Genomic DNA, 17,443 nt, shown 5'->3' on the forward strand with positions numbered 1-17,443 from the left:
GGGGTTTATGAATCATTGTTCATCATCTGGCAATCAGCTTTGTTAAAACATAAACTAACTCTGCAACGTGCTCCGCACCAAAGCAATCTACCTCAGCAGGCTTCATAATCGTGTCACTTCTCAATGAGGGTCTTCTCCAAGTAAAATGTACAACGTTTATTTGATGAATTTATCAGTTTGAATGGAAGAATTTGGAAATGTCACTATGTTCAATGGCTACACCTGCTTGAATGTTTGCTCCCAAGAGGGGCAGATTTCCCAATACTTTTTGTAACTTACTTTCTCATTGATCCTTATAACTTCCAGGTAGACAGACAACTTCAGTAGCAGCCATCTCCCTATATTTCTAGATTGATGAAAAAAAATGAATAAGCAATCTGTGAAAATAGCTTACTGAAATGCTTGTTTTTTTTTTTTTTTAAAAAGAAGTTGAAATTATTAAAATGAGCCAGGACTGGGAGTTAGAAAATCTAGGTGACAAAAAGTTAGAAAATCTAGGCGACAAAAGCTATTGTCTCGGCTCTGACCCTTTTGCCTCATGCAGGTAACTTCTCATCTAGGTCCTCAGCATCCTCCTCTGTAAATTGAAGAGTTTGAATGACCCTAAGTTCTTTTCTCTCTCTCTAAATTTTCTCTAACACCAAGTTTATGTGAGTTTATTTAGCCTTTGGCCAGATTTTAACCAGAGACCATCTTCCACGAAGGGCAGACAAATTCTGAGATGGCAGGAGTTGTTTTTGGTGTGAGCAGTCAACCTTTCAAAACCCCAAGAGTTCTCAAGCTACCTTCGTCATACTCTTATTAAATTTGAACACACTCCCTGTCTTATCTACCTTCCTATATTGCTCCACCACCTCCCCCATTCAAGGGGAAAAAAAAAAGGATGAGAAAAAGCTATTGTGCTTTCTTCCTTCTTGGTTCTTGGAAAATGGTGTGAAATCACTTCCTCTTTTTCTGTGGCTGCATCATGTCACCTGTAGAAACAAGAGTAGAGAGAGACCTCAGACTTCAGGGTTTCCCTATTGGGTATTTTTGTTCAGCTAGAGATTCACCCTGACTTGGGGCAGTGGAAAGTCAAGCACAATTTCCCCCAGGTGAGAAGATGTATTTTAAGGAGTTTCGAAAATTAGCCACCACCAATGCGCCGGCAAGAAACAATCCTGCTGCCCTCCTGCCATGCTTGGCTCACAGCTAGCCAGGCACCCAGACATGCCCTTTGCCTTCATGCAGCTCTGCATATTGGACAGGAGGCATCTAGCTGTCGCTCTGGGTGAGTGTTTGCAGGCTGCACTCAATCCATCAGCAAATGTTGAGACTTTGCAGATGGAGAGGCAGAGACCACATCAAATTAGAGAGGAAACAGAAGAGTGGGTGTTCACCTAATTGGGGTCATGCTATGACCTCTCACCAAATCAATTTATCAGCTAGGTGGAAAAGTACCGGTATATGGATTAGTTTTTAGTAAGCTCATTAGAGGGGCATTATTCATTGAAATTATATCCTTCGATCTCTAGAATGACTTTCATTCAGCCAACAAGTTGGTACCTCCATACTTAATGATCATAAATCTTTGTGTAAGCTCTGAAATTTATAAAATTTGATTAGCTCATTATCTGTTGTGCCTGTTGGCCAAATACTATCAATCCTACTCTGAAAACTTTTCTCAACTCAGTGTCTTCTCCTCCATTCCAGAAGTGAGAGCCCTGGTAGTTCCGCTTTGGTATTGCCACAGCAAACTCATACTCCTAATGCCACGGTTCGCCCTTCGAACACTGCCACCTCCATCAATTTGATCCTTAACAGTAAACATTAAATAATTTCTACTAATTTCATTTTGCTGAAACTCCCCTTCTCAGAGGCTACAGTGACTGGTGACGTGAAGTCCCACTGGCGGCCCCTTTACCATTTTCTTGCCATCTCTTGCTCACACAGTCCTGGTGGCCGTCCTTGTATTGATGTCTCTCAATATTTTTAAGGCCAGTCATCTCCTTCTTCTACTCCTTATCAGTCCAGACTACCCAGTCTGTCCAGCGAAGCCTTACTATTTATTTACCCAGTTTTGTGGGCTTCGTGTTGTTTTCATTCATGTGTCCATCTATTTTCCATTTCTGATGTGAATCTTCTCCTCCCCAGTTAGGTCCTCCCGACGTCAGGTGTATAAGTACAATCACCGTGCTTTCTCTTTTCTGCAGTGTGTACTTTGGGCGTTTAATGAATTCTATCTCAACTAAATAACCAGCTAATTCCCTCACGTCTAAGAGCTTGGTCGATACAAACTTCTCAAACTTGTTGCCTCTGCAGTCACTCTGAAGGCTCCTAAAACTTTTTTTTTATCCATGTTGTTTACCAATGTCCAGCCCCTCAAGTCTAACTATAATCATAACCTTACTCCTTCAACCCCGAATGCCAAGGACTGGAGACTCTTTTCTCCATTTAAGAAATGCAGCAGATCATGAAGGCTGACACAGAAGCAGCCCAGGAGCAGAAGTGGTGGTGTGAAGTTCTGTGGAGCAGGGAGAGCAGGTGACTCCTTCTGCCGGGTCAGAGTCTCCTTTCTAAAACCAAGTAGTAGGTGACACTAAGAAATTCCCACATACCCACCGGCCTGCTAGAGAAGACACAATCCCCAAACGGGTCTCTGTGTGAACCTCTCACAGTCATTTTACTCTATAAAGTACACCATTTCATTCTTACGTGGTGTGAATACCTCAGAAATCGTGTTGTTATTTTTGGTTCTATCAGGTGGGGACAAGGGGTGGGTTCTTAATCTTGAATTCTTCTGGAGCTGAGCTGTTTCTAAGCTTCTTTGACTCCTGGGAATTTCTGTCTGACCATATGGTGCATAGCTGGAGATGGGGAGCCAGTGACCTAGTAATAGATCACGTATCTCACCCAGACCAAATTCACACAATACATTTTAAACTCCGATTGGTAAATAATATTGTTTGTTATAATTCTTTTCCTGATTGAGGTGAATTTTTCCCAGTAGAAAATCTCCTAGTTGGCAGCTAGGGAGTTAGGTCCACCCCTGACTTATTTTAGTCCTTTCCTTAACCCCTGGCAGCTAGTGCTAAAGGCTAGAGATATTGTAGGCCAAGCATTTGATGTTCATCTGTGCCACCTCCAAACATTTTCTGCTGGCAAGGCAAAGAAACCATTGTTTCAATCAACATCACTCTGCATACCATTTATAATTATTTACCTTATTATTCCAATAGTTAGAACACAGGATAAATAAAAACATAGTATTCCTAAAGGTTCACAACTATGCATCTACAACCACAAAAGCTACTGGTAGACTTTGAATTGAAAATTTGGAGAACATTGGCCTAGTTTCAGTGGGCTGCCTTGGAGAAGGGCAAGAAAGCCAGTGGTTGGGGGGATGTGAGGTGTTAGAGGAATGGGGTTTGAGCATCAATGAGCATAAGCCCACATTGCAGAAGTCCAAAGAAGAGATGAAGCTGAGGGCTAGCTGGAGAAACTCTCGCAGGGAAAGAGGCTAAGGAAGAGAGAGAGAATAATCCAGAGTGTACTCTCTTTGAGCTCATGAAGATGAAGTTAGGACAGAAAAAGCAAAAAGGAGATGTACCTTTGTTAATGACTAAATGCTGCCCCAATGGAATCAAGTGTTAGAAGTACCCGTGGAGTCAGCTTATGATAAAATTCCTTCATAATGAAATGATCAGGGATAATATACAAGACAGACATTAGAAATTATCTAATTTATTTATGAATAAAACCACAGAGGTAGACCAGAGCAGTGGTCCCCAACCTTTTTGGCACCAGGGACTAGTCTCATGGAAGACAATTTTCCCACACACCGCAATGTGGCCGTAAATACAAATGAATCTTCACTCCCTGGCCGCGGCTCACCTCTTGCTGTGCAGCCCAGCCCTGTTCCTAACAGGCCTCAGACTGGTAGCAGTCTGCACAGGGGTTGGGGACAGCAGGACTAGAGGGCCTCTAGGCAGCTTTCAACAACAAAGTCATCTTTTTAAAAACCTGGTCTGTGGCAAATGATATTAAACGAAGATTTTAATGTCTTTCTATCTAAGACACCATCACAAAGGTACTTGGCCAGACTGGAATTTTCAGCCTATAAATTGTCCTTAGGAGCAAAAGGGTCTATGGTCTTGGGCCCTGACAAAGGATAGCCTGACCCCTGGCACGTGGCCCTCAGGAACAGAGGGAGAGGGAGTCCTGGGCCTGGGGTAAGCCGCTGTCTCTGCAGGCCTGGAGGTGCTTATCCCCTTTCCGTGCTGACATCTCCTGTGCGTTGGCCTTCGCTTCCTGAAGGACTTGTGCCCTGGCATCAGCATCCTTGTGTCCTATCACCAAGGGAAAAGAAAAGAAAATTAAGCATTCATAGGGCAGAGAAGGGGGCCTCTGATGGGAATCCCTGACTGCTCCTTTCCTCCAATTGGGGTGGAAGAGAATCTGCCAGGGGCACACCTAGGACTTCAGACATGGTGGGCCAAGCTTACAAGGATCTGCTAGCAACTGCTCCCCACCGCCTGCTTCTCTCATTATTTGAAACCAATGTGCCACCTAACACTGCCCAAAAAGGTAGAAATTGAATCTTTCAGGTTGGGTGACTGGTCCCAATAGCTGACTCCATGCTTGTTTAACCCTCTGTTCCATGACACATAAAAGCTAGCATAGCGCAGGGAGTCAGACAGTGCCAGGTCAGACAGGGTGGCCCTGTGGACCCTCTTGAGAGCTGTTTGAGCCCCAGCATCTTCCTGAAGGACCTTCCCAAGGGCCGTGACAGAATTCGCCTCCCTGACGCTCAAAGCCAGTTGTCTGCAGCTATGTGCCCTGGGAGGACCTCGTCACATACTTTCCAAGTTTCCATCCGATGCCTGGTATCATTTCTTACAACTGCTCTTCTGGCTGTCCTCTCATGTTCACCGCTGGCGTGACACACGATGAGGGGGACAGTAAGTCGACATTCAGCAACAGCATTCCTCACCACCAACACCCTTGTCAGTCCAGCGGCTGACTTGGGAGAACACCACATTGCACGAGGGTGCTTGTAGGCACAATTACCCGTACTGGGAGGCGTCCAGAGTCCTGTGGTGTAGACGGCTTGTCCTCAGACCAGCAGCATCAGTATCTCTGGGGCACCTGTCAGGAGGGCAGAATCCCAAGCTGCACCCCAGATCCACTGAATGAGAATCTACATTTTAACAAGATCCCCAGGTTCCCCGAGATTCTCATTTCAACAAAATGCAGAGGTCTGCGCAGGTTTGAGAAGCATTGCTCTGTACCCGTGGCTCCGAACCCAGGCTGCAAATTTAAATTATTGGGAGCTTTAAAGAATACCCACATCAAGTCACAATGTCCAGAGATACAGATTTAATTGGTCTGGGAGTGGGTCTGGGAATTAGTATTTTTAAAACTCCCCCGGTGTTTCTATGATGTGAAACCACTGCTAGAGAGATCTAGCACGTTTAGTGGATCTTAACTGATATTTCATCTGATATTCTTGACCACTCAGTGCCTGGCTGGTGACTCCAGCCAGGCCACACTGTGTCTCAGGCATTCAGAGGCAGAGAGTCTAGCAAATTCCAGCCTCTATTAGCCTGACCTCCTATTTCACTGTAAGTTCTCGAGGATATGCATTATCTCTGTCCATTGGCACACACAGTCACTCGCGACAGTCTCCGTCACTCACATGAACATTAGCACATGCACCATGTTAATGAGGTCCACGTGTCGATGCCGGCTTATTTGCTCCTTGGGACCTAACTGTGGTGAGAAATTGGATATACTACTGAAACAACGAGGCTTGTAGGAAGAGCTCTGGGTTGAAAATGGTGATTTTAGTAATATAAAAACAGTGAAATTTTATTTTTTAATTCAAAGGATGTTTAAAATTCGCTGTACAGTAACAATTTAAAAATCAACTCAATAAATTATTGAACTCAGTACAATTGATATAAAAAGTTATTGTTCTCATGCTCTAAATAATCAAGTTGTTCTCTATACTTCTTGTATCTGCCAAAGTTCAAATTGATCTTTCTTTCTTTCCTTTCTTTTCTTTTCTTTTCTTTTCTTTTCTTTTCTTTTCTTTTCTTTTCTTTTCTTTTCTTTTCTTTTCTTTTCTTTTCTTTTCTTTTCTCTCTTTCTTTTTAAAATAGATCTGGGGAAGGCATCAAAAATCTTCACCCATAACTTCAAGGAACCAAAACTAGTTAGAATTAGATGTCAACACATAGGAAATGTCAACACATTTTTTTTCTGGATAATTTCCTGTGATTTGGAACCCTGATATGGGAAGTAATTTTTAGTACTCCATTTTATAAGTGTTTGCTTTCAGAAAGAATTTTGCCTTTGAGACTTTCTTAATCAGTCAACTCCTCCAAGAGTAGAAAACACGTGACAAATCCAAGTTGCATGCTTATTTCTCCAGAGTCTCAGCTTCCTCTCAGAAATACACACTCTGGTACTGAACCTTCTGAAACTGTCGGGCTTTTTGGATACACGGACTTATGTTTTCACACCAGTTCATAGATTGGGCGGAAGATGGCACTTCTGCTGTCTCTATTTTGATAGAACAGAACGGTATGTGGGCGAGTGACGTGGGGGGCTGTATGTGACTCCTTGTCTTCCCTACATGCAAAATCAGGGCAGAGTTCCTGCACTTCTCCTTCGGGAGGGAAAAAAGTCACGGGTATTTTGCAACCTGACTTTCTGGTAGTTACTTTTCTAACAATAAAAATATATATATATTCTGGGGGTGGGGTGGGGAGAGAGGAAATGGGGAGAGAATAAAACCTTCCTTTTTAAAATCAACTGAAGTTATGATGATTTTTTTTTCTTATAAAGAAGCAACATGGCTCTACTCACCTATAATTAGAAAGCTTAGCTTGCTGACATATTCTCATTGCCCAAGACTCTGAATGAGAAATCCAGTCGTAAGTATAGGATGTGATTTTGTCTGGGAAATGCTTTGCTAAAAGTTGAGAAGCAGCCTAATGAAGGAGGCACGGGAACTCTTCGGGGATGCGCCTCTGAGGTCAGAAGAGCTAAGAGGGTCCTTTGGACTCACTTCCTTCCAAAAGGAAACCTCGGCATTTTCACAGCTTGTGTCCCTGGAGCCCTCACTTGGGTAGCAGGAAGACCTTGATCTTACTTTCTCATGCTGGGGATGGCAGTACTTTTGTCTCTAAAGATAAAAATAAGATTATTTTTATCTTTAGAGTTAAATGAGCTATTTTGGGGGGAGAGGAGGGAATATAATTTGATAGGTCCTTTGAAAAAGTGTCAGCTTCCCCCAGGCTTTTCCCTTGCCTGCTTTGGTAGGACCTGGCTGAGTCCTCTGGACAAAGACATCAAGCATCATTGCCTTCTGTTTCGGACTAGATTTTCCTTCTGTTTCCAGGAGGAGTATAGAAAGGGCAAAGAAGAAATGCATTTGTAGGTAAGAGAGAAATACACCGACCCCATTTCCAGTGGTTGAGCTTCTCTCCAAGTAGGTAGAGGCTGGCACTAAAGATGTAGCTGAGAATGAAAAAGGCTGCCAGGCCCAGAGGGCTCAGATTGGCAAGCACGGGATACCCCCAGGTACCTGTCTCGGAGTAGAGCCATAGAATCTTGCAGAAAACAAGTCACAGTGATTAGGACAGGAGGAGAAAAACAAGCCATTTTTTCATCAGCATCAGTGGAGTACCGGAGCCCAGGCAGGTGAAAAGAAGCCACTGGGGACATTTGTCAATAGCTGAGTTATTCCCACAAACCTATAGAAGTGAGTCTCTTCTGGGTAGATCGACTTGATTCAATAAGACATGCCGTTTTATGGGTTGGGCTGGGCTGGCCTGTTTTACCTAATCCATTAAAATTTAATGTTGGTGAAAGAATATGGGAGAACATAGGACACATTAGCCAAAGGGAGTATGTAAGAACACGAATTTCCCCTTCCCGGAGAGGTACGGCCTGCTGAGACATCGAACCTGCTAAGATGGCATCCATTTGCCGGCTCTCATTTTGACACTGAAGAGTCAGGTGCAGCTTTCTATTAGCTCTTCAAATCTGCTGGGATACGAGGGGCAGAGATGGAGCATTATTGCTCTAATACAATATGCCTGGGATTTACGTGTTGGCCTTGATTTTCACTCATGCATATAGCCATGAAAAGAATGTTAAGCTGGAATGGATGGATTTACAGGAAGGCTCAGATCTTGCTCATGGGAGGCTAGACTATAAGTCATTTCTGTAAGCCCAGAGAAGGAAAAGAAATGCTAGGAGAGGAGGCATGATGTCCAAGTGAAGCCTAAAAATGCAGTTTGCTGGAAACCAACTGCACTCACTGGAAGGTGCCAAAGTCTGAAATAACTTTTAAAAATTAAATATGGGGAAGATGATGCATCAGCTACAGTTCATAATTGGGTAAGAGTACAGAATCTGAAACCAGGCTTCTGTGCTTCAAATCCTAGCTCTGCCACCTATTAGCTATGTTACCTTCAGCAATGTATTCAACTTTTCTGTCCCCCCACCCCATGCGTAAGGTGAGACCCAAACAGTGTGCACCTTCTAAGGCTGTTGTAAGGATTAAGGGAGTTAACACATGAAAATTACACAGAACAGTACCTGGCATGTTGTGATTATTTGACAAGAGTTCAAAAGCTTCTTTCTTTACTGGAGGAAGGCACATGGGAGTGTTCGCAGAAAGCCTTCTTTGAAGCTGGTGATCTCTTGTAACAATTAGGATAGGCTAGGTTATGCTTCAGAAACAACGTCTAAACTTGGATATACCAGGTTGTCAAAGGAATTCAGATGGAAAAATGAAATTCTGTGCTTCATTAAACTTTCAGAAACCCAAATGTGATCTCTGTCATTTCAAATACTTTAAGTTTGTTAAATGTTTTGTGGAAGAGACAAGGACTAATATTCAGAGCCAGGAGTAGAGTGAGGCACCCAGGCTGTCCAATTTAAACTGTCATCTCTGTGGATCAAAGGACACAATCAACAGCAGGAAAAGGCAACCCATGGAATGGGAAACAATATTTGTTAACATATATCTAATAAAAGGTTAATATCCAGGGTACATTAAAAAAATTCCTGTAAGTCAACAATAAAAACAACAACACTCAAACAACCCAATTAAAAATGGACACTTGTATTAATATTCCATAGAGAAGATATCTAAATGGCCAACAAACACATAAAAAGATGCTCAACATCACTAATAACTAGGGAAATGCAAATCAAAACCACAATGAGATATTCCCTCACAACCCATTAAAAACCTCACAACCTATTAAAAAAAAAACAGAAAATAACAAGTGTTACCAAGGATACGGAGAAATTGAAACCCTGTGCACTTTTGGTGGGAATGTGAAATGGTGCATCTCCTACGGAAAACTGTATGGCAGTTCCTCAAAAAATTAAAATAGAATTACCATATGATCCAGCAATTTCACTCCTGGGTATACACCAAAAAGAATTAAAAAGAGGGACTTGAAGAGATATTTGTACACCCATGTTCATGGCAGCATTATTCACAATATTCCAAAAGGCAGAAGCAATCCAAATGTCCATTGATGGATGCATAGATAAATAAAATGTGCCATATACATATACATTAAAAAGGAAGGAAATTCTGACTCATGCTACAACATGCATGAATCAACCTTGAGAACATTATACTAAGTGAAATAAGCCAATTACAAAAGGACAAATGCTATATGTGATTCTACTTATATGAGGAACTTCGAGTACCAAATATATAGAAACAGAAAGCAGAATGGTGGTTGCTGGGTGTTGGCAGCAATGGGGAGTGCTATGGCTCGGATATAGTTTGCTTGTCCCTACCAAAACTCATGTTGGAATTTGATGCCTGTTGTGGCTGTGTTGGGAGGTGGGGCCTTGTGGGGGAGTTTGAGTTATGAGGATGGATCCCTCATCAGTGATTTGGTGCTGTTCTTATGGCAGCAAGTTCTCCTGGGAATGGAATACTTCCCACGACAGTGGGTTGTTATAAACCCAGGACGCCCCTCAAGTCTTTCCCTCTTCACATATGTCTGCTTCCGCTTTGACCTTCTCCACTATGTTATGATGCAGCACGAAAGCCCTGGCCAGAAGCCAGCATCATGCCCTCGAACTTCTTAGCCTGAACAACCACGAGCCAAATAAATCTCTTTTCTTTATAAATTACCCAGTCTCAGGTATTCTTTTATAGAAACACAAAATGGACTCAGACAGGGAGTTAGTGTTTAATAGGTACAGGGTTTTGGTTTGGTGAAGATGGAAAAGTTCTGGGGCAGATGGTGGCGATGGTTACACAACCATGTGAATGTACTTAATGCCACTGAACCATACAATTAAACACGATTAAATTTTATGTTACGTGTATTTTACCACAACTTAAAAGAATCTAAGGAAGTGCCAGTCATAGGGTCGTACAAGTATAGGGTCGGCCCTTGGTTCCCAGTGGTGGCCTGCTGCTCTCACACCACTCTCCCAAACCTGTCTTGATGTTCCTCCCAGAGTACCAATGAGGACTGGAACACACAATAATTACCATCATTATTACTAATATTGGAATTCTTTGGGTTGTGCATCCCATGGATGCACTCTATAAGGATGGCCACAGTGCCTCCTGCATGCATGCAGGGAAGGAGGAAGAAAAGGAGAACGGAAGGAGGGAAGGAAGGAGAGAGGGAGGCAGGGAGGGAAGGAGGCAGACAGGGACAGTGGGGTGGAGGAGGGCAGGTACTTTGCACTCAACGCATCCTTCATCTCAGTCAACGCAGTTCTCCACTCACTCTCGCCCCCGTGTTTGATCCCATGAAATCATAGCTTTACTGAACTTCCTTTTAAATGTTTCTCCAGCGCAGACTCCTTCATGTCACCTGGGTTTCTGTCATTGTCTGCTGGCTGCGCTTTCTTGCTCCCTTCAACCCACCTTCCAGACTGCCAGCCACTAGCATCCCAGTAATCTTTCCAAAACTGATCACTGTCCCTGGCACTCCACTGCTTCCAGCAGGTTCCCACAGCTTTAGGAAAATATCTCAGCTGCTCACCCCGCCACCCTGCCCTGCTCTGCCCACCCGTCCATCCACAGATCTGTAGTCCATCTGCATTGGACCTCTTTGTTTCTGGAATGAACTCTGCAGTTTCTGAGCTTTCATCTCTGCTGTTCCCTCTGGTTGGAACACCTCTGACCTTTCTGTTTCCTGGAACACCTCTTTGCTCTGTTCCTGCTGAATCTTACTCATGCCTTGAGTCTCAGCTTAAAAGTCCATTTTCCGTTATAGAAAAGGTTTCCTGAACATCTTTCCTCCAGCCCCGTTCAGTTGGGTGCTCGTGTCGGGTGTCCCCTGCCCTGGAACATACCTCTGTTACTTATCTGATTGTTTTTCTCATTATCCTGGAAGCTGCACAAGGGCAGGGACTGTGTCTGTCAATGCACATCAGTTTCCCAAGTGCTCAGACCATGATCAGTTCTTTATATTTTTAAGTGAATGGGGTAGCTCTGTAGGACACTACTGTCTACAGCTGCCTGACCCTCCAAGACCACCACAGCTTCTCTTTCCTCTCTCTTTTTCCACAAATCTCGTCCCACCACAAGGGTTCAACTACCTGGATCTCCCCAGCCCCACCTCCCTGGGGACGGCCAGATCTGAATTGCCAAATAGAAGTTCTTCCAGGCAGGTGGTACTCAACCTTAGCTGAAGATTAGAATTGCCTTGAAATTCCAATTCCCAGAACATATCCTGAAACAATTAAATCAGAAATGTACCCAGTAACATTCCAAGTTATGAATAATCTAATGCTCACTTTATTAATACTTTGAAGAGGCCAATGAGACTGTCCCTCAGTTCAAAGAGCAATTGTCTGCTGCCTTGAGCCTCCCACTCCATGTAAGTCAGGCTGGCCGCGCACATGATGGCAGCCAAAAGTTAATCTTTTAGAGTCTCCTCATCCCAAATCTTGTAGCAGCAAAATGGCTATCAGGAAATTCACATCTTCTGTATCTTATCAGTGGGGAAATGTGGAAGTCTGTGGATTAGCGATAAGCACATAACAGGGTTTTGTGGGCTTTGGGCTTCTAAAGTGTTAACCCTCAAATTACATCCTTCTCACCCAGCAGAATAAATTAAATAAAAAGAGTGGAGAGAAATTGTGAAGCTGGAGTGTTACACAGAGGTTTTACCTGGGTGTTGAAATATCAGCAACGATGAGAGTCGTTGGGGCAGCAACCTCTTCATGGCATTTCAAACTGCTGCCCACCCCTCCCTGAAACGCCCTCTTCCGGTTTGAAGCTTCCTCTTCCCTTAGGGCCCATGGGGTCCTTGACCTCCCTGGTTTTCTACCACCCCATCATTCCAGGCCACTTCTGCTGCCCTCTTTCTCCTCCTGCCCTCTTCCATCTTCCTCTCTCTTTCCAGCAATCTCGGCCCACCCACCGCAAGGGTCCAACTGCCTGGGTCTCCCAGCCCCACCCCTCTGGAAACAGCCGGGTCTGAATTGCCAAACAGAAGTTCTTCCAGGCAGGTGGTCCTCAACCTTGGCTGAAGATTAGAATTGCCTTGAAATTCTGATGCCCCAAACATATCCTGAACCAATTAAAACAGAATATTTTTGGAATGAGAACTAGATATGGGATGTGAAACTGACTTTTGTTTTTTTTATGCCCCAAACTATTTCTTTCGTAATTCATCTTCATCTACTAATGGAATCATCATCTTTTCAGTCCACTAACTTAAAATTCTTAGAATTGTCCTTAAGTTTTCATTTTCATTTGTCCAGTAAATGTCAACTAATCCACAAACCTATTCTGCTACTTCAACAATATGTCTCAGGAATGTCTCTCGTTTCTGATTATATAGCTGTCACTCTCTGCAGACTGTCATTACTTCTAATTTATGTTATAGGCATTTTGGTTGAACAGGAGCTGAGGTTTGGACGGGAAGGATGAACAGTGTAGATAACCCTTTCTTCTCCCGGCCCCCCAACTCCATCCCTCCTGAATTCGTGCACTGGCTGGGCTGGACCCCAAAGGTTGACAACAAGGATGTAGCATAGCATCTTTATATTTATTTTCCTATATTAATTGACACGAGGGCTAGGAAATCCTTCTGTGGAGAATGGGGCTGAGAAGCCAATCTCCACTGACATTCAAGGTTATAAAACTCTGGTTGACCTGGATGGTGTCAAATGAAGGTCATATTTTAGGAAAGTCATGGTGCTCTTGGGGGGAAGCTCACCGCAGTACACTGGTAGGAGTAGGGGGCAGTGCGGATGCTGGAGAGGGCAAGGCCTGGTCCTGCTGCTCAGCTTCGTCCAGTCCTTGGCAGTTTTTAATATATTCTCGGAGTAAGATCTGTGAGTGTGATTGTGTAACTGGGGCCTGAATTTAAAGGAATTGTTATACCTGGGAACTCAGGAAGCTTTGCTGACTTGAATGTGTATAGTACAGAAGAAAAAAAATTCTCTTTCGTGCTTCATAGAAACTGCTATTGGGAAGTAACTTTACAAACATCTCCCCCAAGGGCAGATGATAGCTGCATATCCATGGGACACTTGTTCTGGATATGCAATACCTTACCCACTAGCAGAGACACGTACAGCATCAGCAGGTTCCTGGTCTATGGAAAGCAGGATGATGGTGCGCTGCAGGCCAGCTGGGGCCCTCACTGTGGCTGTAGCATTGTTCTAGTTCTGCCAATGGAGGGGGCTAACGGGTAATGGCAGTGTTGGCATCAGCAATGGGTATGGCATGCTCAACCTTAACACAGTGCCAAGAGGAGATGTTGGGCTGGGGTGGCTAGGAATTGTGGCTTTGCCATCTGGGTGGGAGAGCAACGCTCAGAACAATGGGCAACATGGGTTGGGGGAATGTATGAGCACTCAGTGGATTACTGGAATTCTTTGGGGATGGATATCTTGGAAGACTCGATTACCTACAGCCAGGTAGAAGGGTGCTCCAAGCATCCTAACGTGGAATATCACTAGAACTGAAAAATAACCACGGATGAAGAATAAGACTATGATTAAACTAGATAACTTAATACTCTGAGTAATTTTTATTTTTATATTGTTTTATTTTGTTTCCCATCTCTTGTCATTCCAATCAATTTGAAGTGCCATTGTCAAGATCAAATTTTTAAGGCATACTTCTTTGCCCAAGTTACTAACACTTCTCACACTCCCCTCCCCCCCCATAGAAACAAACAAACAACAGCAACAACGAACACTCCCATTGTCTGCACTGTGGTACACTATACCATCTCTCGTAGTGTGCCGCCACCCGCGAGCCTCCACCAGCGAGGCTCCAGGGCTGTTCCTATTAGTCTCTCACTAATAGGTCCCGCTAAAGAGAATTCCTGACCACTGATCTCACACGTTCTGCACTCTCTGGGCCTTAGCAAGGTGCACCTGGGGGTTCACTTTGTTCCATTTTTTGCAGCTCCCATCCTGCCGTTCCTTCAGGGCCCAGACCCAATGCATGCCTTCCACGACACCCTTCCTGCACCACTCAGCTGGTGCAAACTCTTCCTTCTCTCTGTTCCTGCGACTCCGTGTATATTTTATGACATCTTACCACTTTCCATCTTATGTTCTCATAATTTGTATGCATGGCTCATCTCTGCTTATTAGGTACAAACCCTCTGCAGGCTGGGGCCTGGCCATATACAACTTTGCTTTTCAGAAAAGGACCACCCTTGTGTTAGGGGAAATATTTGTTCGATAAAAAAATGTATAAAAACCCAGCAGAAGGCACATTTCTATTTTTTTGCTCCTCACCAGTGTCCCAGAGAGAGCCAGGTGATGTGTTTTGGGGTGAGAGAGAAGGGAGGAGTGAGTGAGCTACCATATTTATAGGTGACTAATGCTTTCCGAAGGAAATGAAAGATTTGCAGTCATTACTACTTTGCAAAGCTTTATTTTCCTACTTAGGGGCCAGCCCTTCAATTTTGCAATCTGAAAAATAACTAAAAGCAGGCACTACATGTCAGGCAGTCCCCACGGTCTCAGTGGCTATTTTTAGGTCATTGTAACATGGTTTCAGCAGTGAAATGCTTCTCTAGCTCAGAGCTATTGCCTTTGCTTCTGACTCATGTTTGCTTCTCACGCTCCCTCTGGCCTGAGCCCACGTTCTTTACCTCATTCCTACTATGCCATTTCCCCATGTGACCATCCAAATTGGTACACTTAACAGCTGACCCAGAGCCACTACCCTAAAACATCTCCATGGATATCCACAGTTTGTGGAATTTGTTGATGGCCTTCTGTGGCCGTGACGCCCACGAGCCCGAGAGAGCTGCGTGAGGGTGGAGATGGCAGGTAGCCAAGCCTTGGAGCTGCTCTGACCAGGGAATGGGCAGAGACAGGGCAGCTTCTGTCAATGCGACAACGTAAAATGCTGCCCTCATGTAAGGATATGCACTGGATTTGTTCTACCAAAAGTAGGGTTTAATAAACCAAATGCTGATGTAGTACTAATCATTACTGATAACAAGAACCAGACCCCAAACCACTGCAGCTCCCCACTGGGCAGTGGGGCGCACCCGGTCACATTCCTGCTGGTGACAGGTCCCTGTCTCTTTCTTCCACTCCCTCCCTTACCATGACTTTCATGGTGCTGGGAACAGCAGCATCAGGCAGGATTTTAGCGTGCGGAGGCTGGATCAAGCTTTCTTGCGTACCCACCCACCCAGCATTTAGCCCAGCGGTTTTACACACACTGGGAGCTGAACTTTACACACACCTGGCCCTGTGAACACAGTGGAAAGAAAATTGGATTTAGAAATAGAAGACTTTGTTTTGAGTTGGTTTAAGTCCCATTTTATTTTCCCCAGCCCTCACCTCCACCATATGACCTTGGGCACATCATCTACCCACCGGCGTTTCAGTTTTCCAATGCCAGGTGATCTCTAAGTTACCTCCCACTGATCACACTCTCTGGTTTTATTTGTGGGTTGATGGATTGTCATCAGTTGCCTAACATCAACTCACTGGAGTTACCACATATGCCACCAACTGGCTTATCTGTCTTGTTCCTCTTCAGTCTAATTTCCACACTCCAGCCAGAATCATCTTTCTAATTACATTTCTTACATAAGCCACACCATATCATCCCTCTGCTTCTAACATTTGCACAGAGAAGCACTTGGTTTAAAAGTCTGAGCTCATGGAGTGGATTTATGACCTGGCTTTTCCCTGTCCCCCAATTCAGCCATAGCCTCAGTGCCGCCAGCACTTTGCAGATACTCTTCCCTCTGGCTGAAGGGCTCTTCCATGTCTCTCTTGACTTATTCCTACTCATTCTTTGGGTCTCAGCTTAGACAAATCTTCCCTTTAGGAAGCCAGCCCTGAACATCCCAGTGTGTGTGTGTGTGTGTCCACAGCACCCCAGGCTGAGCCCTGCTACGGGCTTAGCACCTGCCTCCCACTGTCTGTGTGCACCCTCTTTCCCAGACAGCCCCTGGGGCAGCAGATTTCTTGAACGTCACTGTACCCTCAGTATCACAGCACAGTGCCCGGCCTGGCACTGGTAAATAATTGAATGGACACAGGATGTGCCTGTACCCATTCCCACCTGGCTGTACCTTCTCCAACCCCCAATTCGCTGCATGATTGGAGCACACACCCGGGTACTGACAAGCCAAGCACCTGGCCACTGCTCCTCATCCTTGTAGCCACTGAAGTCTTCCCTAATAGTAGCAGTGACCTTAGGTGTTTTATCCTCTGGGTCCCCAAGGAGGAAAAGAACCAGGGTCAGGTATGTGAAGTGATCATCGACTTTCCAGTCCTCAGGTAGGAGGTGTTAATATGCCAAAGGTGCTAACTTATAAATGAACTCCAGAAATTACACTTGGCAAGAAAGTATAAATTAAAGCCTACCAAAAAACAGAGCATAAAAATTCACGTGTATAATCAACCAGCTTCTTCTTTGCTTCTCTTCAACATACACAACAGAAAAAAATATCTTAATGTGTCTATACTCTTACAGCAACCCAGGTCCCAGATACTCTGTCTTTAGAGATTTACTCCCTAGGGTTAAGCCAGCAAATACATGGCACATATCCTACTTATGCTATTGAAAGATGTTGCTTAATAATCACACCACATTTTCTTGGTAGGGCCTCAGATCTTTCTCAACACAGTGCTCCAGACATCAACTACCAGTAGGTCTCCAGCTTAAACCCTGTTCTCTAAAAGTGTCCTTTGTTAAAATACAGAAGAGGCCCCAGAGGCTGGAGAACAGTGTAGAGCACTGAAGTCTTGGGGTAGATTTATTGGGTAAGCGCTTTCTTCAAGACAGGAGAAGTAAGAAACACTTTGGGCACTCGGGGACAGAGGGGTGCGGAAGGATGGGAGTAGACGCTGCAAAAGGAAGGAAGGGCTAGGGAGGAACCAGCACCTAAGTTCTGGGCACCAAGCTTACTTGCTCTAAGACAAACGCTGGCGGAGTCCATGAAGCGGACACTGT

General features: G+C 44.4%; 1 protein-coding gene across 1 annotated transcript in view; it reads right to left on the reverse strand.

Moving 5' to 3' along the window:
* Window positions 1–939: 939 nt before the first annotated feature.
* Window positions 940–17,443, reverse strand: part of ADTRP (androgen-dependent TFPI-regulating protein) — a 62,971-nt gene continuing 46,467 nt past the window's right edge. The window contains 3 exon segments of the mRNA XM_012653175.1: window positions 940–974; window positions 7,448–7,598; window position 17,158. Of these exon segments, the coding sequence (XP_012508629.1) occupies window positions 940–974; window positions 7,448–7,598; window position 17,158 (187 nt within the window).

Source organism: Propithecus coquereli, unplaced genomic scaffold, assembly GCF_000956105.1.
Source record: "Propithecus coquereli isolate 6110/MARCELLA unplaced genomic scaffold, Pcoq_1.0 Scaffold416, whole genome shotgun sequence".
NCBI lineage: Eukaryota > Metazoa > Chordata > Mammalia > Primates > Indriidae > Propithecus > Propithecus coquereli.